This window comes from Ambystoma mexicanum, chromosome 12 (assembly GCF_040938575.1).
Source record: "Ambystoma mexicanum isolate Mex_15411 chromosome 12, UKY_AmexF1_1, whole genome shotgun sequence".
Classification (NCBI taxonomy): Eukaryota; Metazoa; Chordata; class Amphibia; order Caudata; family Ambystomatidae; genus Ambystoma; species Ambystoma mexicanum.
The window spans coordinates 856,865,640-856,889,411 of record NC_090936.1 but is presented as its reverse complement, the minus strand read 5'-3'; the positions used below and the strand labels follow the sequence as shown (position 1 = coordinate 856,889,411).

At 49.5% G+C, this 23,772-nt stretch overlaps 1 protein-coding gene across 1 annotated transcript in view; it reads right to left on the bottom strand.

The window, feature by feature from the left end:
- TMTC3 (transmembrane O-mannosyltransferase targeting cadherins 3) overlaps nt 1-23,772 on the bottom strand; it is a 1,032,559-nt gene that overhangs the window by 156,128 nt on the left and 852,659 nt on the right. Inside the window, exon 12 of the mRNA XM_069629335.1 lies at nt 9,308-9,477. Coding sequence (XP_069485436.1) covers nt 9,308-9,477 — 170 coding nt within the window. The remainder of the gene's footprint in view (nt 1-9,307; nt 9,478-23,772) is intronic.

Genomic DNA, 23,772 nt, shown 5'->3' with positions numbered 1-23,772 from the left:
CACCTGCCCATGGCAGTGCATGAATAGTATGTGCGGTGAAGGATTCTCAGTTGTATTAGCCTGAGTTTCGAGTCTATACTAATTTCTGTAGGAGACATTAATGCATCTACCCAGTCTTCTGGTTCCATTTGACCTACATCCCTTTACCACTTTTCTTTGAGCCCATCGAGCTGCACGGCCCCAAAGGAGTTAAGGGCTTGATAGAGTGTGGAAGTGACCTTGGAGGCAATGCTTTGCGGGAGGATATTGGTCTCAATGGGAGTACAGGGGGGTATGGTTGTCGTATCAGGGAATTGGGTGCGGATGGCGTGGGCCAGCTGCGCATGTCAGAACCGGTCCATGGGTGCGAGGTCGAATTGCTCTTGCATGGCCTCGAAGTCAAGGAGGTGGCCCTCTTGTATCATGTGCGCTAATGTGTGTATCCCTTTTGCGCACCAGTGACCGAAGGAGCCCATCTTTGCTATTTCCGGGAGGAGCGCGTTGTGCCATAGGGGTTGAGATAGTGTTGCTTTACCTTTCCAGCCAATTAGTTTGTGCGCATCCCGCCAGGCCTGGCATATATGGTGTGTCATTTCGGGTAACATCGGGGGTTGGTCGTGGGTGGCGTACAGGATCTGCAGCGGGGATAGCGGGGTCATGATCTCTATTTCAATGCGGATGTGGGGGAGTGTGGGGTCTGCGTGTATCCAGTCGTTTACTACCCCGATCTGAGCTGCAAGGTAATAGGTGCGTATGCAGGGTAGACCGATGCCTCCCTCCCACATTGATCGCTGAAGCGTATCAAGGGCGATCCTGGGTTGTTTCCCTCCCCACAGCAGTGTGCCAAGGCGTCTGTCAATGAGTGCGAAGGTGTCTCGGGGAATGACAAGTGGGGCGTTTTGGAGTACATACAGCAGTCTGGGGAGGGTCATCATTTTGAATAGTGCCGCTCTGCCTATTAGTGATAGGGGGAGTGATTGCCAATGGGAGGTGTCTCTATTGAACCGGTCAATTACTGGTTGTAAGTTAAGTTGAAGGAACCCACCAAGTGTCGGATCGAGTCGTATACCCAGGTATGTAAGTTCGCTAATAGAGACATGATATGGGCATGTTTCAGGGATCGCGGACTCGCCGCCCTGGATCGGGAAGTAAATAGTTGTGGTCTCATTTACCTTTAGGCCCACAAAGTTCTGATATTCCCTAAGGATGAGGGAGACAATCGGGCAGGAAGTGCGTTGGTTACTGAGGTATATGAGGAGGTCATCCGCGTAGAACGATAGTCGGTCCTCTCCCCCCCGGCCAGGCGAACCCTGTCCAGTTAGTGTTAGCTCTAAGCTCAATTGCGAGAGGTTCGATGGCCAAGAGAAAAAGAAGCGGGGAGAGCCAAAGGAAATGATTCAGAAGACCTGCCGTTCACCCTTAACATGGCCTCCGGGTATGCATACAGGAGTTTAACCCACGATATAAACGTTTGCCCTAGGTTCATCCGAGCCATGATTGCCCACAATGCCTCCCAGTCCACAGAGTCAAATGCTTTTTCAAAGTCCACCGCCAGGAGGGCCAGTGGGGCTGGTATTTCCTTGGCTCTACTCCGCGCTAGTTGAACTCTGCGCAGGTTCATGCGGGTGGATTTGGTGGGCATGAATCCACATTGGTCGGGGTGGACAAGGGTCTCTATCACTTGCAGTAGTCTGTTGGCCAATGTTCTGGCGAGGACCTTGGCTTCGCCGTTGATCAAGGATATGGGGCGATAGGAGGCACATTCCTCTGGGGGCTTCCCGGACTTATGTATGACAATTATGCATGCCTTCCTGAGGTCCGGGGGGAGTGCCCCCAGCTCTTTGCTGTGTAGAAACATACGGTGCATGTGGGTGGGAAGTGTACCACCAAGGCAATTCCATGTTTCTGTCGGGAACCCATTAGGGCCTGGGGTTCCAGGTTGGAGCAGTGATTTCAGCGTTCAGGAGGTCTGTCTGGTGCTGTGAGAGTTTCGGGATCTCTATCTGGTCGAGGTAGCGTGAGGGTTCGGAAGGCGGTCTCTCGGCAGGTGGGGTATAGAGTTTCTTATAGTAGGCGGTGAATGCCGCAACAATGTCGGAGTAGTCTGTGAGGCGTGTACCATCTGGAGACTCAATTGCCCGTACGTGTCCCCTGGTCTGTTCACGCCTCTCCAACCAGGCAAGGGTCTTATTCGCCTTGTCGCCTCATTCATAGATTTGGCTCCGGACCTGGACTGATGGGCTGTCCGTGCATTGTCTAGAGCTAGGTTGCTAAGGGCCTCTTGTGCTGTAAGCAGAGCCTCTTTCGCCTCTTGGGTGCAATGTTCTAGGGTTTGCCGTTCGCACTCCAGGACACGTGCTTCTGCCTCTTTGATCTTTTGGACATGTCGCCGTTGGTAGGCTGAAACTTCCGAAATAACTTCCCCGCGGAGGACAGTCTTACACGCCTCCCAGAGCGAGATCGGGCAATCTACTGATCCTTCGTTGTTTTCGAAGTATTCTGTCGTCTTCTTTTCCAGTTCCTCCGCAATTTCAGGGAGACGTAGGTGATATGTGTTTAGGCGCCAGTTACGATCTGGACCACGGCAGGAGTTCTTCATGGTCAGTAGGAGCGGAGAGTGGTCCGAAATAACCCTTGTGAGGAATTCAGCGTTGAGGAGCCTGTGATTTAGTCTGGGGGGGATGAAGGCATAATCGATCTTGGAGAATGACTCGTGAACGCCAGAAAAAAAGGAAAAACCAGCCTCATCGTTATCGAGTGAGCGCCATGTGTCCGTCATTCCCAGAGCTTCGGCGAAAATGGCGAGTGATGTGGGGGCCGGGCCGGTACCTGATCTCCTGTGAGATCTATCGATTGCAGTGTTCATCACTTCATTAAAGTCCCTGCCAATCACCCATACATCGGCCTCGTCTTCCAGTAGCAGGCTCCGTAGTTCGGAGAGCAGTTCTTTCGTCTGCGAGGGGGGGGGCATAAATTGCAGCGAGGCCCAATTTCTCGCCCCAGATGTCAGCCAGTATCATAACGTAGCAGCCCCGAGGGTCGGCTTTGACCTTCCTAACCTGCAGGGGGACTCACTTGTGGACGAGTATCATCGTGCCCCTAGCTCCTGTCGTGAATCCGGCCTGGTAGGTGTGTGAGTAGTTGGATCTTTTGAAGAAGTTAGTGCTCGTGCCCAGCAGATGTGTTTCGTTTAGAAGGGCAATGTCCGGCGAGTAACGGTTAAGGTACTGCAGCACCAGTCTTCTCTTTATGCTGGAGCCGAGGCCGTTAACGTTCCAAGAGAGCACGGTTACCTTGTTGGAGTTCATTCTTTCTGCGTGGGTCTCTTATCAGGGCATCTGGGAGGATGAGTGGCGGTCGTGTAGTTTCGGGAGGTGTGCAGCGCTGTACTTTTGGGGGAGACGTCCGGGGGTTGTCTCGTGTTGGTGTATCTGCTACTGGATGATGATTGTGTCTGCGGTCTTGCCCATAGACAGTGCTTGATTCCTTTGCCAGCGTTTTCTTGTATCGTGCCCGCTTGTCTCTTGATTCTGTTACTTTACAGTCCTTAAACTCCCCCCCCCCCAACTGGGAGCACCTGTCGCCCAAACATTGAACTTATAACTTTCTAAACTTCTACGGGATAACCCGACTGTGATAACGCGCGCACCGCATTAGGGGCGGCAGCCGCTACGTGAGCATTCCCACTCTATCAATTTGCAGTTTAGTCCCCTTAGTGCGGGGTCTTCATCCTTTTTCCGGGGGGGTCCTTATCGCATCGTAGTCCGCGTTGGTCGGAGAGCGAGGGGGTGAGGGTCTCCCAGGCTGAGGCCGCTGTGCGGGCGGGCCCAATGCACACGCCTCCCTCTGGAGTCCGTGAGAACTTGGGTTTCAAGCCAGTCCCATGCATCTTTGGGGTTGTAAAACAAGTGGGTAACGCCCTCATACTGGACTTTCAGCAATGCGGGGAAGAAGAGGGCATATTTGATGGATGGCGACTGGAACTTCTTCTTGACGGAGTCAAATGACTGGCAGGCTTTTTGGACTTCTTTAGTGTAATCAGGATAGAAACCGACCTTGTAGCCGTTGTATGTGATCGGGCCAGCGGCCCTTGCTATTTGTAGGATTGCGTCCCGGTGGCGGTAGTTCAGTAGACGTGCGATCATTGTTCTGGGCGGGGCCCCCGGTGTAGGTCGGCCAGTGGGGCTCTATGTGCCCTTTCCACGGAAAAGAATTTGGATAGCTTCTTAGGGGCAAAGACATGGGTGAGTCAGTCTTCTAAGAAGAGTTCTGCGCTGGGGCCTTCCTCTTTCTCTGGTATACCGAGGATCCTGAGATTGTTGCGCCGCGCCCTCCCCTCGCTGTCCTCAGCGCGGTTTTCCAGTTGGGTCACTTTTTGGGCAATCGCGGTGAGTTGCTGTTCCATGCGGTGGACCGCGTCTTCCGTGTCAGACACCCTCTGTTCCGCTTCTCCCACCCTGGTCGATAGGTTGCGGAGGTCTTGGCGTATAAGGGACACCTCAGAGGATAGGCCGCCCATTTTAAGTTCCAAGGATGTCCTCGAGTCCCCAATCGCTTTCATAAGGTCTGACAAAGAGATAGGAGGGTCGCAGGGTTCTCCAGGGTTGCCCACTTCCTCTGGGGGCAGAGGCTCGCACTGGGGAGGGTCCCCCACGGTGTAGTGGTCCATCTTGCTCTGTAGCGTTTGCCTCTTGGTTTTCTCCTTTCCCATGTTTTGGTCGATCGGCTCTGTGTAGCAGGGATCCGGGTGCGTCACGTCTGTGCACCGGGGTTAAATGCGGGGTCGGGAGAGGTCCTGTATGGGACCGATGATTGTGTGTATAGGCTGCGTAGGGTGCCCACTGCAAGCCTCTGCAAAAGTCACGTTTAGGGTGGCAGCAGCGCCGTCGCTGTAGGCGTCAATCTCGCTTGGTGGTGTGGCACTGACGCGTGCCTATCCCCGACAAATAGAGAGGCCCTCGTAGTTCCTGTAATCTTAGCCGAATTGCGTAGGGGTCTCGTGGGCAGGGCCGTGCACCTGTTCATCCGTTGGGGTGCGGGGCCGACCGGTGTCTATCTTCACCGCATAGGATGGCCCCCCGTGATTTCTGCGATTCCACTAGTGGTTAGGTTGCACAGGAGGGGTTGTAAGGGAGAGACAGGGCGGTTCCACAGTTCGCACCAAGTCCGTGGACAAGGGGGGGGCTCACTTGGTTGTGAGGAGAGGAGGCTCCCGTCCCCACACTCCCAGTGCCGTTTTGCTGCGTATGTGTCCCGTGGGGGGGCTGTGACAGTGTTCTGTGCGCTGGTAGGGTGCTGGCCTTTGACGCAGCAGTGGCCCTTGCGGGCTCCATGGTCTCTGCAGCTGGCTAGTTGCAAGAAGGGGCCGCGGGGGGGAAGTAAGGCACACAACACACCCCCCACACCTGTGTACCTCATTGCGGGTGTATCCGTTTGCAGCGTGTCTTCCCTCGGCGGGGGAGCACAGGTCGCGGGTCTCCCTGCCGCGCTGCCGCTCGACCCCGGGTGTTGCAGTCCCGCTGATGAGGGGGGGGGGAGGAGGAGACCACCGGGGGAAAGGCTGGCGGTGCAAGCCCAGGCCGCGGGCAGGCCCACAGAGCGGCAAACAGGTCTGGCCGCAGGATGTGGCGGAGCATTTCTCTCGTGGATCGGGGGGAGGCACTGTGCGAATAGCTCTGGGTGTTTCGGCCCCCGGACCGAGCCTCTGCGTTGTCCCGAGGGTCGGGCAGGTGGGTGGGACCTCAGCGGCTGCTGGTCGGTGGCAGGGGAGCGCTGCGGGGTCTCGTTTGCAAGCCTCCGGCTAGTCTCAGGCGCATCTCCTCGCCTGGGAGCCACAGCGTTCTCAGCGTCTCGGAGGGGGAGGGGCGATCAACCCTTCCCGCTCGTGCCCTGATGGCCGCGGGTCATCCGCCAGCGGTCTGCAGGCTGGTTCTGGCGTCCCCGCACCGGTTTTTCTCCAGAGTGCAGCGACAGTGGCTGCAGTGGGTCCGCTTCTGCTGGGGGGCAGCTGAGGCGGGATTAATTCTCGTAGAGGGGATATAATTCAGGATGATTGTAGCGACCGCCGGGAGCCGATGTATTTAGCTCCGCATACGTCGCGTGCGCATGCGCAGTTCTCAAAAGCATTGTTGTAAACATTGCATAAAAGTTGCAAAGCAGAATCCGGTAGGATCTTGTAAAATTCAGTAGGCAATCCATCCGCACCTGGTGATTTACCCACGGTTAGTTTGGAGATGGCCATGCAAATATCCTCAATTTCAAATCCTCCTTCATGACTTGCCGCCTGGTCATCAGACAGTTGAGACAAGTGTAATGAATTCAGAAAGTTTTCTATCACAACATCTTCACATGTTAGATCAGATTCGTAGAGCTTTCCATAGAATTTATGGAGTTTAACTCTTTTTGTTGTGTTTTCAGGGTATTGTTCGGCCCTCTAATTGCAGTAATAAAGCGATCACTTCCGGCTACTTTTAGTCTGTGCGCCAAGAGTTTGCCTGCTTTCTTGCCATTTTCAAAGTAGTTGATTCTCTGCCTGAATAGGGCGTAATCTACCTGGTCGGATATTAGTTTGTTCAATTCAAATTTAGCATTCCTCAACTCAGTCTTCGCTCTTTCATCCCTACTTGCAGAAAAGTGCTTGTCTAGACGCTTTGCTTCAGCCGACAACCTCTGGATTTTTATAGCCTTCAATTTCCTCTGCTTAACAGTTTTTGACATCCGCACCCCATAGATAAAGCATTTCATTGCTTCCCAGACTGTGGAGACTGCAACATCACCAGTCCTATTAATTTGAATAAAGTTTTCAATTTCTTCCACAACTTCAACTCAAACCTGTTCATTTTTCAGAATGTTGGAGTTCATTCTCCATCTTGATGATTTGATCAGAGTATGTTGCAATGAAAGCCTTAGGGAGACAGGCGCTTGGTCCGATATGGCAATGAGCCTGATACTTGAATCATAACAACTTGAAGTCACTTGTCCAGAGGTCAAGAAAAAGTCAATGCAGGAGTAGGTATCATGACACAGAGTGAAAACTGTAGTCTCTGTCAGACAGGTGTTCTAAGCGCCATACGTCCGACAGGTTGAATTCACTCAGACACTCCAAAGACCTCCTGCTCTTTTTTGGAATTTGTGTACTGTCACCATTAGAGCGATCCAAGGCTGGATCCAATACCTGGTTAAAATCACCAACCAACACAATTGAATCAACAGCATAGCTCTGAAGCAATTGAGCAATTTCGTGGAAGAAGAGAGGGTCATCCAGATTGGGTGCATATACATTGCATAAAAGCATCTTTGTATCTTGTATCTTGAGTAAAAGACAAAACAACCCTTCTTTCTTTATCCGCCTTATTTGAGATGATTTATAGGGGCAATTTTTTTTTAATGAGAATTGAAACACCTCTTTTGCTGGATAAATAAGTTGAGAAAAAGGTTTGACCAACCCATCCCATTTGAAGCTTCTCTGCCTTATTACAGTCCAGATGTGTCTCCTGGTGGAAAGCAATGTCACAAGAAAATTTCCTCAGATGAGAGAAGACTTTGCTCCGTTTCACAACAGTCTTTAGGCCACTGACATTCCAGGAAGCAAAGTTAAGATGATTCACAGTTTTACAATTCATGCTGCCAATCTTAGTTCTGTCTAAAAAATAAGTGTGACCAGTATGGAATAAAATGAATAAAGAGAAAGATAAGAACCCATGTCCCATCCCGGCATGAGTCATCCAGACACCACTGGTACCAGTTACAGATAAATGACACTGCTCAGAAATAGCAGCAAGGTAGTATGAAATACCGCAATTGTAACAAACTACTACTGTATAAATAAAACTCAAGACCACCAGTCCCCCTGCCCCCACCCTATAAATATGTTCAATAGCTAACATTAATACAATATAGTAAAAAAGAACTCAAGCCCTCAATACATACTCTAACAGTACCAGAAACCTCTATAGACTATGTCCTCCCATTCTCAAGTGATCCATCTATTTGCAGCACTATGAATGGTTAGCCCCCATAAAGGTATAACTATACATTAGAATGCACACATACCAGAATGAGACTTATTTCTTGTGCATGGCTTGCTTCCATTAGCAACCATTTCCTTTTTTGAAACATGTATCCTCCTACTGCGACATTGTGGCATAGAATAATGGAATTCTAATGCTGCATCATCAAAGCAGAGGATGAAGCATTTTCTCTGCCAGGCAATGTTCATATTGTACATGGATAGCACTGACGTCCATGAGCTGTAATAGAACTTTCAAATGTCATAACTGCTCAGTCTCACGTCATTGAAGAGAAACATGAAAGCCATACGACTCTGCAGTGATGTCACAAATTCGCCCACACACCTTACAGTGCCAAACTGATCTAATCATACATCCCTATCGGATGAACGCTACAATGGCTGCACCCAAGCTCTAGCTCTTACAGCAATGAGCATTTCTTCACTCCCCAAACTGCGCCTGCCGACACCTTCTCGCAAGCAGCTCCACAAACAAAAGGCCAGCCAAGAGCCTAACTACATTGCCCAGGCAGCCCACACTCCACACCAGGAAACAAAGCCCTGTTGCAGGAAAGCAATAACCCCTCTTTTCTTCCGGCTAACTACATTTGTTCTCGTAGTCTATAAGATGTGAGCCAGAACCCCATGGGGGAATATTTCCCCATAGTGGAGTTGTTCATGTACAATTGTATATGTTGAATATAGTGCCCCTCATGCTTTCCTTCTACCCATTGCAATTTAAGTCCATGGGAACAGAAAACGGTTGAGGGATGCAGGGTGGGTATACACAACATAAAATTATAGACCCATATATTTCAATTACGAGTGTATTACACCTCGAAGGTTCTGAGTAACATCAAAGACAACTTAAGCGTTGCCTCTTTGGCATTCAAATGTCACTTGGAACCCTTTTAGAGGAATATATCCCTTTAGTTGATATCTACATCAATATAATTATATATTTTTTCTGGCATCCTAAAGAACCTACTCTTTAAAATCGAAATGAAATGGTTCTACAGTTGTGAACTGAACTAAAAAGTAATAGCGGACCTTGCATTGAACTCATGACCTTTAACACCTTTGGTAGCAACCAAACCAATCAACACACTTACATATTATGTTGATATACATTGTACACGGTGTTATATGTGTGGTAGGTGCACTGAAATGCTCATGTTTTACATATCAAGAAAGACATCTTGCACATTCATGGTTCAGTTGAAAAGGGAAGCCAGAACTACCTGCACATTTCTAAAAAAAATTTAGCTTGCGGTTACAGATGGAGAGTAACACAATCAGCTACTCGTGAGCATACCATACCTGCTGATGTAAGCCTGCTTAAAATCTGGCCTCATGCTGATCGCTTGCCGATATAACTGGTCGGCTTCTTCTAGACGGGACTCGTTGGCACGGATCAAATTTGCAAGGTTTATGTAAACATTCAGATGGTTTGGAGCTACTCGTGCTGCATACTTTTTCCCTGGGATGATCTGGTCGTAGAACAAACAGTGAACAATTAAGCGCATTGTATAGTATGGCAGATCAGATAAAAGGGCTATCGGATATGGTTTTATCATGCAGATGCATAGATATGCATAATTCATGCATTTGTATCAATTATTACTTGTAATGGGTAAACAAAATAAAACCCATGAGCCCGATTTTAGGGTGTGCACGATTGTAGCTGTAAAACACATGAGAGCCACACTGAAACTGGAAAATAATTAATTGTAGATAATATATTTGTGTACACTGTATTTGTGCCAAATTTCTACTGCTATGAAGTACTGTAATAATAGGCGTTATAACCCAATGTATCCACCTCGGAAGAATGAAGGGCTGAGTCGGCCTTGTTGGGATTCAAACCTGTGCCCTGCAGGCAGAGTGCAGATGCCTGGGGCAATCAATGTCGCTGAGCGTGCATGCTAATACAAGAACCAGCAGTATTTCAGTGTTATGATTCCATGCCCGTGAGGAGCAAGAGCCTACCATTACACTACAACCAGGTAAAACATGGTTTGCAGGACTCAAGATGGCCGCCGGACGGGAGAGGACGTAAAAACCACGCTCTCCCTCTGGGCCTTGACAAAATCACTGAATCCACCCGCTTAAACCCGCAGCCGACACCCTCAGAGGCTGCGCTTGGGATCCCTGCAGCACACAGAAGGGTAAAGCAGCACGGTTGAGCACCGAATGAAGCGGAGAGAAGGCGTGGGTGACGCCGAAGGGGTGGACGGGGAGTGGCCTGGGTGCAGCCGAGAAGTCAGGACTTTCTTGCCAGGAGTTTTGGCCCGGCAGCAGAGGTGGTGGAGGGCTGCAGGAGCAGGAGCAACAGCGGAACACTGGCTGCACAGTAGACCCCGGCCACGGACACTGCTTTGCCGGGAGGGCAGCCTCCGAGGCGCAGTAGCAATCCGTGGGTGAGAGGCTGGTGACCCTCCTCCATCTCATGGAGGAACCGGCATAGCTGCAGTGAGAGCCGGGTAGACAGTGTTGCCCTACAAGCAGAGGAGGAGGGGTGGGGGATGGAGGAACCCCTCCTGCTGCAACAGAGTGGGGCCAGCGGAGCAGCTGAGGCCCGAAAGCCACCTAGCAGAGGGATAGCAAAAGGAGTGCCGTGCCTACGGTTGAAGACCAGTGGAGGAGCAAACAGTAAACTGGGGGGGGTCAGAGGTGGCACCAGAAGGTTGAGCAAAGCACATCCCGGCCACCAGGAAGGGCCCCTACCAGTGGGAGAATTGCCCAAGGAGCGAGTGTTAGAAGGAAGCAGGGCGCTGGAGAAGGTGGCAGGAGGTGTGTCTGTGTCAATTGAAAGCAGGGAGGCGGGTTGGAACTGGACACCTGGAGACTGGAGCAAGTTCAGCAGAGGGGTGTGCAAGGCCTGAGAAGGAGGAGTCGTCCCCACAGGCAAGTCAGGCAATCTGAGGGGACACCCAGTTGGCGGGGCTTGGCTGATGCCTCACCTAAAGGTAAAGGAAACACTGGGGAGGCGGACTACCGCGCCACTGCAGCAACCTGCTCCAACAAGACAAGAAGGGGGAATCCAAAGGTGCTGGCGACAGCAAACAGCAGGATCAGGAGAGAAGGGGAAGCAAGGCTCGCTGAAGGTGCCAACGACCAGTGGAGAAGCAGGGGACATGGCGGCCAGTAAGGAGGAGTTGGCCCACTGTCTGAAATAATTCCAGGACAGAATGACCACCTCATTCCAGGACCAGTTCACAGCGCTGAAGGAAGAGATTAAGCTAAACTATCCAGTAAGGAAATGAAAGCAGAGATTAGGAAGCTTGAAGAGAGAATGGACACCACAGAGAGGGCTGTGTAGGACCTGGCGGAGGATGCCAATAAGACAGAGGAAGTCCTGGACGGTCTAACCAATCTCTCCCGGAACCTTGAAATCCAGTGTGAGGACATGGAAAACAGGACACGAGGTCGAACATAAGGGTAAAGAGACGCAAGACATTGGTGACAAGCACCTCAAATCCACTATGCAGCATTACTTCAGGGGACTGCTTGCAGATATCCCATCCAAGTAGATGGGCATTGATAGGATAAATAGAGTGGGACAGAAAAGAACTGAACCAGGGGTGCGTCCCCCGAGATGTGCTGGCCGCTATGACATCATACAGCCAAAGGAAGACATCTTGAGAGCTGGAGGTGGGCACAACATCTTGCAGTGATCTGGCACAATCTACCCTACAGAAGAGGTGGGGAGATGGGACCCATCACCAAATTACTACGCAAAGGAGGGTGAGATATAGGTGGACCGTCCTGTTCAGTCTTCTGTTCACTTGGGAAGGCCGGCAGCATCAAACTACCATGGAGGAGGAAGGAGAAAGTATCCTACAGCTCGCTGAGGGTGGTTTGGTTCCAAAGCCACTGAGGAAACCAACGGGCAAACGGGGCTTAGAGTGGGAACTTGTCCCAAACTAGAATCATAAGAGTAAAGGAGTGCACTGACGGGGGGTGCGGAGAGAGGGGCACTGCTCCTCAAGATTCGGTCCAAGGCAAGACGGAGCTGCCCAACACTGGTGGAAAAAGAGGAGTTGGAGAAGGTGATTGGGTTCCTCCGTCAGATCGGAGGGGCACTTTAGATATGGCGAAGAAGTTGAAAAATGTTGTGGATTAAATTGTTGGCCCGGGGTAGGTGTGAGCCGGGCATGGATCAGTCTGGGATCGGGGGGAGAGACTCGTTTCTTCGAGTTGTATGGTAGCTCGGGTGTTCAACAGGGTCACGTCCGGGGAGGGGGGGTGGGGGGGGGGAGATTTACCCTGGCACCTATTGATATGCGATTCGGGCCGTGGTCGGGAGGGGAGGAGATGTTGTGATGGCGGGGGGCTCGGGAGCAGGGATTGCACATTCAAGGGGAGAGGGTGTAGGCACAACAGAACAGCAATGAGGTGGGGTGCGGGGGGCGAGGCCCATGAAAAGATCATATAGCCTCTTGACTTACAACATCCGAGGGATGAACTCGCTGGTAAAGCGGGAAAAGTTGGGGGAGCTCCTAAAGAGGGAGAAAGTAGATGTGTTACTATTGCAGGAGACATATTAGAAAGGGGGACCAGGTGGTGGAGAGGCTACCTCAATACCAGAGAGTATATCAGGCTTGCGCACAGGGGAAAACGTGTTGAGTGTTATTGGCATTTAAGGACACACTATAGTGCGCACGCAATGGGATAGCTGGAAATGCATCAGAGGGACAGGGCCTCCGTATCCTTGTCCTTTACTGGTTTTTATCGTGTGTTCTGTCGTGTTTTCCGTGCAGGAGTTCATGTGGGACTCCTGGCGGTGCAGCCTCTGGTTTTGGTGTACAGACCCATGGGATACCCTTATGGCACCCATGGGTGGGGGTACAACCCGGTGCCCCTAGTGTATGTTTTTGGGCACCTGTGGGTGGCCCACAGAGCAGGGTATGGGCTGGTGGCAGCTCCATGCTGAATTTGACAGGTGCTCCGAGTATCCTCCATTTTGGGATACCCAGGCCTTTGCATTGGAATCAGTTGATTCCTGATAGGAAACAAGATGGCCCCTGTGGCCTCTTGCTTTCTATCGCCTGTTACCTTGTTTTCCCAAAGTCCTGTGAAGCCCTGACTCTGTCCCTTCCCCCTGACTGGCTGTTGGGTGGAAGTTCCATATATAGTGTTGTTGTGAAGTCCAGGCCAGACTGGCTGGAGCCTTCCCAGTGACTGTAGGTTGTGGGTACACCCTGTGGGTGGGACCTGGGTGAATGGAGTGTGTGACGAATATGCACTTCTTGTTGTGGATGTCTAGTTTCTGGTGTTTGACAGAATGACTGAGACAGCCCTGCCTGAAACTGGTATGAATGCAGTGTGAAGTGTTGAATGGATGGGTACTTGTCCCAATACACAACTTGTTGTGAGCGTCTGGAGAGAAGTGAATGGCCTGAATGCACTATGCACCTGATTGGCTGCCTGCCTGCATGAATACCTTTCTGACCGATTGGTTGCCTGAGTGTGACCCAGCAGAATGAATGGGAGATAAACTAGTATATCTGGGGGCCTCTCACTGCTAGAATTCGTGTTCAGAAGCTGAAGAAAAACTGGAGTTGAAACTGAAGCTTAACCTTGAAGCCTTGCTGGAATAGAAGTGTTGCTGCTGCTCTACTTCACCAACCTGAAAGCTGCTGTGTCTCCAAGGACTGACCGAGAGAGGACCTGGTTAGGCGCCCTCTTCCCGAGCTACGAGGGACCATCGTGCACTGCTAATCTTTTCCAGCGCTCCCTGGTAGACAGACCTATGACAGGCTGCCGACCGGAGATGGGGATCGCCGCGGAATCACAAGGAGAAGCGGCCGGACACTGTTGTCCATCACCGTCACCGACCGCCGTCCGGAGCCACCGTGCTCCCTTTGCCTAAGTAATATTTGATCCAAGGACGTTCTCGCCTGCCCCGTCGACCGCTTTGTCCCGCCGGAGAAAGCCGAGGCCGCCGACGCGCCAAGGAGCATCCGCTGGTGGGTTTCCCGCCACCTAAAGACCACAGAGGCGCTGACGACTCGATGCCCTTGCTGGGCCACAGTTCTTCAAACTCTTTGCGGTCCTGAACTATCATCACCGAGGTGCCCTGCACACCTCTTCCTTGCAGGACGCCAAAGCTCCGTCGTCGACGAGCACCGCTAGGGACGAAGCTGCCACCTCACCGTCGTCGTTCAACCCTTTTCCTCGTGGGATCTAGACGATCCTTGGCTCCTGCCTTAAAGGGATCTACTCAAGAAGGATACGTCGACGACCTGATGACGAACTCGGCTATTCCAGGTACATTGGGGTGGCAGACCTATTTTAGAAGGAAATAAGACTCTTGTGAACAATATATGGACTGGGCTTGTATGATATCTTTATTTACAGGTTGCCCAGGTGGGGAGGATCTCCACACAGAACTGTGTCTAGGTAACAGGGCCAGTATTCTGCCAATTGTTCTAACCAACTGCTTTCCTCCTATGTCTATTGTTTGTTACCTCTATTAATTGATTTGTGTGACATTTAACCAGAGTACAGTTGATGCACTTTAAGAGGAATCTAATAATAATTGTGTTACCACTTAGAACTGTATATATTTGCCATTGTAGATTCACTGAGCACAAAGTGAGTTATTGTGATTGTGTACATAACCTTGAACTTAATTATATAAAGACTGTGTTTTAACTAATACAATGTGTGGACATTCCTTTGTGGGGGCTTGGGGACTACACTGTACTTAAGGACCAGCCTGCATCACCTCCTGAGAAGCTAGGCCCGGATTGCTCGTCCATTGCTACCAACAATAGAGAATCTTGGCTGGGGTCCTCTGTGCCTCTCCTCTGCCATATAGAGAGCAAGAGTACAGATACCCCCCTCCAGGGCCTAAAAAAAGGATATATACGTGTTATTTCCATGTCCATTGTCATGGATCGACTAAATTTGGGTGACCAGTGGACTTATAGGGAGGACTGTGGATATGGATCTAGGGTTAATATCGCTATCCAATCACATTCTATTGAAACTTACATTAAGTACCCCAGGGATAGGAAGGCAACTCAGGGGGTGGGGGTTTCCCAATGACATTCTGGGGGACCCAGTCTTGACTGAGCAGGTAATGACAAATATAGAGCAATAGTTTGAGAAAAATTATACCCCAGACAAGAGTCAGGTGACGATATGGGACTCCTTTAAAGTGGGACTGAGGGGAGAGCTCATAGCGATAAAAGCTATGCAGGAAAAGCAGTGGGGTCGGTTGGAGAGTGAGCCGGAGGAGCAGCTAAGTGAAATAAGATAGTCTGTGATAGGAAAACAGTAGCAGGAACTGCGTGAGTATCAGCATGTTCAGGGCCAATTGGAACTGATACGGACCCGCAGAGAAGTTTCCTCTGGCTGCAAGGCAGCACTACTATGTAGGGGCAAATAAGGCGGATTGACTGTTAACCCGATCGCCAAGGGGAAAGGTGGCTGCTCGGCCAGTCATAAAAGTAGTTGCGGAGACAGGGGAAATGTTGATAGACAGTGGAGTGATAGAGGTCTTTGCAGCTGTTTACGGGCACCTGTACTCTAAAGACCACCTTGAAGAGCAGGAACAGGGCGCTTACCTGGGGACAACTCCATTGACTCAGCTCACTAGCACAGAGAGGGATTCCCTGGAGGGGGATATCTGGCTTAAGGAAGTGGAAGAAGCGATTAAGTCGCTCGCTCTTGGCAGAGCACCAGGCCCAGATGGGTACACAGCCCTGTTCTATAATAAATGTAGAGCGCAGTTAGCACCTAGGATGATGTGTCTGGTTAACACTTTCAAAACTACGGGTGCAGTCACCACGTCAATGGAGGAGGCTAAAATGGTGGTGTTCCCCAAGCCAGGAAAGGATCCAACTTGCTGTGGGTTTTACAGACCGATAGCATTGATGAAGATTGATGCACAAATCTACATCAAAATATTGGCAAGAGACTTGCCTCGCTGCTTCCCAGATTGATAGGGCCAGATCAGGCTGGCTTTGTACCAGGAAGACAGACCTTTGATAACATTCGGTGGGTCTGCCACCATACAGAAAAGATAGAGCTTATGCAAATATCAGCGCCGTGGTCGCATCTGACACGGAAAAAACGTTCAACCGCATAGAATGGACGTTTGCAGTTTTCAAACGCTCGCCCATAAGGGCTTCGGACCGAATTTTGTGCAGGCGATTAAGGCCAACTACCACTTGGCCTTGGTGCGGCTTGCCATCAATGCTCACATTTCTAGACAAATTCCTCTTACTCAGGGTACGAAACAGGGTTGCCTTCTCTCCCCGCTCATCTTTGCTATCTTTCTGGAACCCTTTCTTGCTAGAATTAGGGCAGTTACTAAGGTGAGGGGCATAGAGTTTGGGAGAGAAACGCATACGATCATGGCTTATGCTGATGTTAACACTCAGAGCCGGTGACTTCCTTAGAAGAGATGAGGATGGCACTGGAAAGATTTGGCAAGGTGTCGGGCTGAAAGTAAGCATTAAGAGATCTTGAGCCTGGCCTTGGACCAGACAGAAAGAGCACGAATCAAGAACAAACTGCCATACAAAGGGACCAAGGGAGGGTTAAGGTACTTGGTGGGTCACCATCACCAACTCATTAGACCAATTGTACTGGGTGAACTTGAGCAAGGTGAGGGAGGAGTCTGCTCTGCATATCTCATGGCAGGGTCGAATAGCCTCGGTAAAGATGGTGATTCTGCCTACGTTGCTATACTATTTACAGGCTCTCCACGTCCCCTTTACTGCTTTTTTTTCAGGACCCTCAATAAAATAGTTTCGGCATTCATATGGCAAAGAAAGCACCCAAGGGTAGCGTTCAGAACTCTGGTGGCGGAGAGGGGGAGGGGAGACTGGGCGTAGCCAACTTTAGGCAGTACTATGAAGAGGCCCAATTGAGGGTCATTAGGGAATGATTGATGGGGGATGAGACAAAATGCTGGGTGTGGACAGACAGTGTGGTTGCGCAGATGTCGCTGCAAGGAGTCCTGTCGGTGGACAGGGCGAGTAGACCACCTAACATGCGTTTTTGTCGGATTATGGGGGCATTGATGGCCGTGTGGGATCCCCCTGGTGGCACAGGGGATTCCATCAACCATCCCTTCCCACTATCGTCATAGGCAGGGAGTTTCAGCAGTGGAAAAAGGAGGGGTGCCTGAAAGTGGGAGATATGTCCGACGGCACAGGCATACTGACATTCGAACAATGTAAACAGCGTCTTGGGCTAAGAGAGAAGGACAGACCAATATTTTGAAGTGCAGCATTGGGTGGTCAGACAAACTATTCGGGAGGTGGCGACTAGGCCGCCGACACCCTTTGAGCAATGTATGACCACCCACAATGGTGGCAAAAGCTTAGTCTCCTCTCTATACAGACTAATATCGGACGACCCTGCGCCCCCAAAATGGAATGATAAGGCCAAGTGGAAAATGACTCTGGGCCGGGAGATAACGGATGAACACTGGGCTAGCACCTGGCATAACATAACTGTAAAGACCGGAGGGGGGGTCTGCACTTCCACTCTCTATTTGGTAGAGGGGAGGCACAGAGACCCCTGCCAAGATTCTCTATTATGGTAACGTAGTCGAGCAATCAAGGCCTAGCTTCTCGGGAGGTGATGCGAGCTGGTTCTTAAGTACAGTGTAGTCCCCAAGCACCCACGAAGGAATGTCCACACACTGTATCGGTTAAAACACTTTCTTTATATCATTAATATTCATAGTCATATATACACAATCACGATAACTCACTTTGTACTCCTAAAATCAACAATGGTAAATATGTACAGTTCTAAAGTGGTACCACTAACGTTACTCGATCTTATTAAAGTGCATACAGTCAGAATGACACACAGATCAAAATAAAGAGGAAACCAGCAGTAGAGAGGATGGAAAGCAGGATGACTGAGCAATAGGCAGAATACTGGTAACTACCGTTAAACACAGCTCCGTGTGGAGGATCCCCCCCCAACCTGGGCAACCTGTAGAAGAAAGATACAAGTCCAGTCCATATATTGTTCACCCTTAGACTTCCCAATAGTTCTGCAACCCCCAAAGTACCTTGGTGTTGTAGCGTTCCCCACCGGGGAAATCGACAACACTTCGTGAGTGTCCTCCCTTTCAGGCAGGAGTCATGGGTCGAACGTCCGACGGAGAACAGGTCGAGCTACGATGATGAAGTGGCCACGTCGTTCGTAGCGGTGCTTGTTGACGGGGGAAGCATAAACGTCCTGCAAGGAAGAGGCGTGCGGGGCACCTCGGAGTCGATAGTTCTGCACCGCAAAGATTTGAAGTACTATGGCCCAGCAAGGGCGTCGAGTCGTCGGCGTCTCTGTGGTCTTTGGGTGGCGGGAAACCCACCGGTGGATGCTCCTCGGCGCATCGATGGTCAGGCCTTCTCCAGCAGGATACAGCGGCGACGATGCGGACGAGAACGTCCTTGGATCAACAAAGTTCTTAGGCAGTGGCGGTCGGCGACAGTGGCAGACAACAGTCCAGGCGCTTCTCCTTGGAGTTACGCAGCAATCCCCGTATCGGGTCGGCAGCCTGTCGAAGGTCTGTCTACCAGGGAGCTTAAGCAAAGATCAGCTGTGCACGATGGTCCCTCATAGCTCGGGAAGAGGGCACCTTACCAGGTCCTCTCTGGGTCAGTTCTTGAAGCACAGCAGCTTTCAGATTGCGAAGGAGAGCAACAGCAATTCTTCTCGTCCAGCAGGGCTCAAGATTAAGCTTCACTCCAGTTACTCGTCGTAGTGGACTTCAGCTTCTGAACACGATTCCTAGCAGTGAGAGGTCCCCAGATATACTGTTGATCTCCTATTCATTCCGCTGGGTTGTACTCAAGCATCCAATCACTACTACGGGCATTCATGCAGGCAGGCAACCAATCAGGTACACGAGGTATTCAGGCCATTCACTTCTCTCCAGACCCCCACAACAAGTTATGTGTATTGGGACAAGTACCGAGCCATTCAACACTCCAAACTGCATTCATACCTGTTTCGGGCAGGGCTGTCTCAACCATTGTGTCAAACACCAGATACTAGACAGTCACAACATAGAATGTATATTTGTCACACACTCCATTCACCCAGGTCCCACCCACAGGCGTACCCACAACATACGTACGTTGAGAAGGCTCCAGCCAGTCTGGTTGGCACTTCCCCACACTACCATATACAGAACTTCCACCCAACAGCCAGTCAGGGGGAAGGGACAGAGGCAGGTCTTCCCGGGACTTCAGGAATATCAGGTTAACAGGTGATGGACGGCAAGAGGCCATGGGGGCCATTTTGTCTCCATCATGAATCTACCTATTACAATGACAGGGCCTGGGCATCCCAAAATGGAGGACGCTTAGGGCACCAGTCATTTCAGTACAGAGCTGCCACCAGCCCGTACCCTGCTCTGTGGGTCACACAAAGGTGCCCAAAAACATACACTAGGGGCACAGGGTTGTACCCTTACCCATGGGTGCCATAAGGGTATCCCATGGGTCTGTTCACCAAACCAAAAGAGAGAGAGCTGCACCGCCAGGAGTCCCACATGAACTCCTGCCCGGAAAACACGACAGAACACACGATAAAATGCAGTAAAGGACAAAGATACGAAGGCCCTGTCCCTCCGATGCATTTCCAGCATCACAATACCCAAGTTGACCCGCACTATCCAGCTACGAGAGGCATGTTACAGAGTGATGCTGCAGTGAGATCATAATCTCAAAATATTGCACACAATGTGCCCTAACACTGCATCACAATGCTAGCAGGGGTGCACAGATAAGGTAATGTGGGCTCACATTTGCAGGGATTGCCTGGGGGTCCAGCCCTTCTGGCAGGAAGTCATTAAACAGGTGAGTGAGATTTTTGGGAGTGGGAAGTGATGGATGGCCTGGTGTCCAAAGAGAAGTGGAAGGCATTCATGGTTTTGCTGATTGCTGCCTGGCTCGCGGTAGCCCAACTAAAAGCAATGTAAGTCTCTGTCGAGCATTGATTGGTTGCAGAAGGTTTGAAATTCCTTGTGATGTAATGGGTCACTTACAGGATCCAGTGCGAGCAGGAGGCATTTAGGCGGGACTGGGGGTTGGATCTGGTGTACCTACAAGGGGACTTTCGGATCCAGTGGTGCCCACAGAAACGAAGGATATTGGATGTTTTGTGAATTGTACTCAGAACAGGTCAGGGAGAGATGGCCCTTGACCCAGGATGTGCATGGGGGGAGGGACAGGGGGGACAGTTGGGGTGGGAGGGCAGGTTGTTTTTTATCTATTTTGTTTCTGGAGATGCCCATTTTGAAAACTTCAATAAATATAATTTTTAAAAAAAAAACATTGTTTGCAGTGAGCTGGTGAAATATTAAAACAAAGCTAAAAACGATTGAAACCCTTACCATCTGCCTCTTATTATTTCAGAAGATGAAGGTACGCCTACATTAATGTACAGAATTCACAAACACTACTGTTTAAGTTTCATATAAAGTTATTTTTATTAGTTTACATAACCATAACAAGAACAAAAAGGACAGCAGTTCATCTCCAATATACAAGTGGAAACTTTAACAACAATGGTGATTCAGGCAGCATTAGGGGCATTAGTTATCAGTCAAAGTCGCTGGAGGACTGGGGGAGAGGCGTGCACAGGATATAGGTACACCACATACGGTCCCAAAATATTTTTCGGTCTTGCAGCCGAATTCAGTGAAGCACAACATTTGACCTTTATGTCATGAAAATACAAAATATCCATTTACACTTGTAATACAATGGGGGGGCGCCCTCTACCCCATACCATGGCGACTCTTCTCCTCGCTAGCATCAGCAGGAGGCCCGAGAGACTTCCTTGCTACATCTTTTGAGTATCCCAACCAGGCAACTAGCGGTGAAGGGGCGATACTCTCTCCAACTATTTCGCAGATAGTGTCAAAGACTTGTGCCCAAAAAGCATAAACTCAGGGACAGTGCCACAATCGATGTATAAAGGTGGAAGGTGACAAACCACATCGCAGGCATGCGTCGGATGTCTCAGGGAAAAATGTGTGCAGATCAGCTGGGGTGAAATAGAACTGGTGTAGGAATTAAAATTGAATCAACTTAAGTTTCATTTTTTCAAAACAGATAATTTATTATTTATTTAGCTTCTTTATAAGATGCAAACCTATCTCAAAAGAGAATGAGATATGGTGTGGCATTGTCACTAGAATCTTTATTTAAATAATAATGAAAAAAGGTCAGTCTTTCCCAATCTCTAAAGGGTTTTCCCTACCTAACTAAATAACTTGGGTGCTCGTCGTCAGGGTGGTTGTCCAATTCAAAGTGCCCGTCCTTTGTTCAAACTAGCCTACTCACCCCCTACCTCTAACAAAAGACAGCAATAAATAGTTCAAGGAGAATTACACCCTTCTCCTGGGTCAATGGGATAAGCCCTCTGGGTGAGTTTCTATTAGTCTTTGATAACAGTACAACTTCTGAACTTGGAGCCAATACCAGGAGAATGACTCCCTTCTCCTGATTCGGCAGTTCATCAAGTTAGGGAGATTTATCATTGTTTTGTTTCATCCCCTCTCCTAATGAGACCCCCAGCACTTTTTGCTGTACTTCTGGAACTTTCTCTTTCAATCCTGAATGAGTGGAGCCTTTTTCCACTCATTCATTATTGTGGGCTTTATCTTTGTCAGGAACTCTTGGGTATCCCTGCCTAGGCTCCAGAGGGTCTTCCGCCCACCATCCTTTGTCTGCCAGAGTGCCTGAATAGGACAAGCTCCCACAGGGAGTCTGGCTGTCCAAACGCCCCTTTCTGTAAAATGCTGAGAGAGATTGCAGAGGAGTGCGCGCTTGAACTATATAAAACTGTATAAAAGGTGAGGCTTCTGGAGTGAAAAGCAAGTTGACCGCTGGAAGCTGAAGCAACCGAAGAAGAAGACGACCAGAGGCACCCGCAGACCCTTTGGAACACTGAAGCGACCACTACAGTCCTGACCCCGTTTTCTGTGCGACAGAGTAGCGCCAAAGAGGACAACTCATTCCCTTTGGCTGGCGGGAACAACCAGTCCCAAGACGAACTTTGAATTGAGTCATCTCCCGAAGTCCTAGGAGTTTCCAGAGTTGCAGAAGCCCAATACCATGCTAACCATTTCGAGTGCATCTTCGTGGAAAGGCCAAATCCGTCCAAATCTTTGTTGAACCCATATGGAACTGTTGCTATAGTGTCCTTGTTGCTTTCTAACACTCTGACAAAAGAGACTGTTCTCAGGGCACTCTTAAGCTTTAGTGTCCTTCTTGAGGATACTGTGTTGAGAGAGACTACTCCCAATATGTTCTTCCCTTTTAGTCACTTTGACACAACTGAGACGAGGAAGATGACTTAATATAATCTTGACACTTGGTACTTTTATCATAACTCTGGAGACAGGGGAGATCACCCTTGATGCCTTCAGCTCCCAGTGAGTCCATTCTAAATTTTGTTGTACAGCTGGGTCCTTCCCAGCTGAGTGTTTTAGTCCTTTGTTTGTGTCCATTGTGTATTCCTCCTGACTCCTCAGGGCCACCTCTTCCGAGTATGTTCTATACTTGGCAAAGGAATAGTTTGCATCAACCTTCATCACAGTACTCTTGGAAGATGACTTGAGATCAGACTGTCTATTTTAGTTTTCCTTATCTTGGTGGTATCAATTCTTACAGGAAATAAGGAAGGAGTATTGCAATGACATACAGAAGTGATTTCAGATTGCCGATCAGCAGACTTTAGTAAGGGAGTTTATTTATTTTTACATTTTTGTAATGCTCAGACTCAAGGGTATCACAGCGTTTTGTAAAGTAAATAGGCAAAAAAGATACATTCTGACAAGAGTGAACAAGGTGACAAACAATGTAGAATTATTTGTATTATTCGAACAACCACGTTTTTGTGAGTTTTTTTGATGGTGGTGTATGATTGCTAGTTTCTAATGTGGGCAGGCAAAGAGTTCCAGAGATTGAGAGCCATAACGCAGAAACTGACACCGCCGGCTATTTTGTTCTTGAAGCGTGGAGTGACCAGTGAGATGCTGGAGCGGGATCTTAGTGCTTAAGGCAGCAGTGCTTTATTTTATATCAGTTGAAGTTTGGACATGGGGAGTTAGGGAGTACCATCACGGAATGGGAGTGCTTGTCCTCATAAGGGGAGTATCTCTCTTTGAGGTCCTGCTTGCCGTCACCCCTAGGGGGAATGTTGCGTAGCAGGCTCACATCTCTAGCCTCACAGGGAAGGGTTCCCATGTGGGGAGAAGTGGCGTGATCCCATGAATTGTCACATAGCACTGCACAGAAAAAAAGAAAAACAAAGCAATGCAATGCAATATAAGCAAAACAGCTCAACATTACACTAAAACAAGCAACATAATGAGAATTTATAACGGCGTCAGAGCTCTTTTCATCAGTGGCCGTTTCATTGTGGGACTTTTTACTCAGACTTTCCTTAGTTCATTTTATTTTTGCCTCTGAAACTTGTTTTAAACATGTAGATGGCATCTTGCCCTGCACAAGTCTCGCCTCTTTTTACTCTCCCCTTTCCTACCCGTTTTCTTTTTTTAAACTGTTTTTAACTTGCATTGAATATACACAGATTACTAGACACTCTTAAACATTTAAACTGATAAAAGACCCATTGCCCTCCAAGTCATCACCGCCCTTTGGCCATGATGTGCGCAAGCAGAGAAGCAGGGCACAAAGATAATGCTTCAGGTCACTAAATGGATATTCTCCTTCTACTCTTGCCTCTGTACAGAAATGCAGCTAGGATCCAGGATGGCAAACATTAGATGG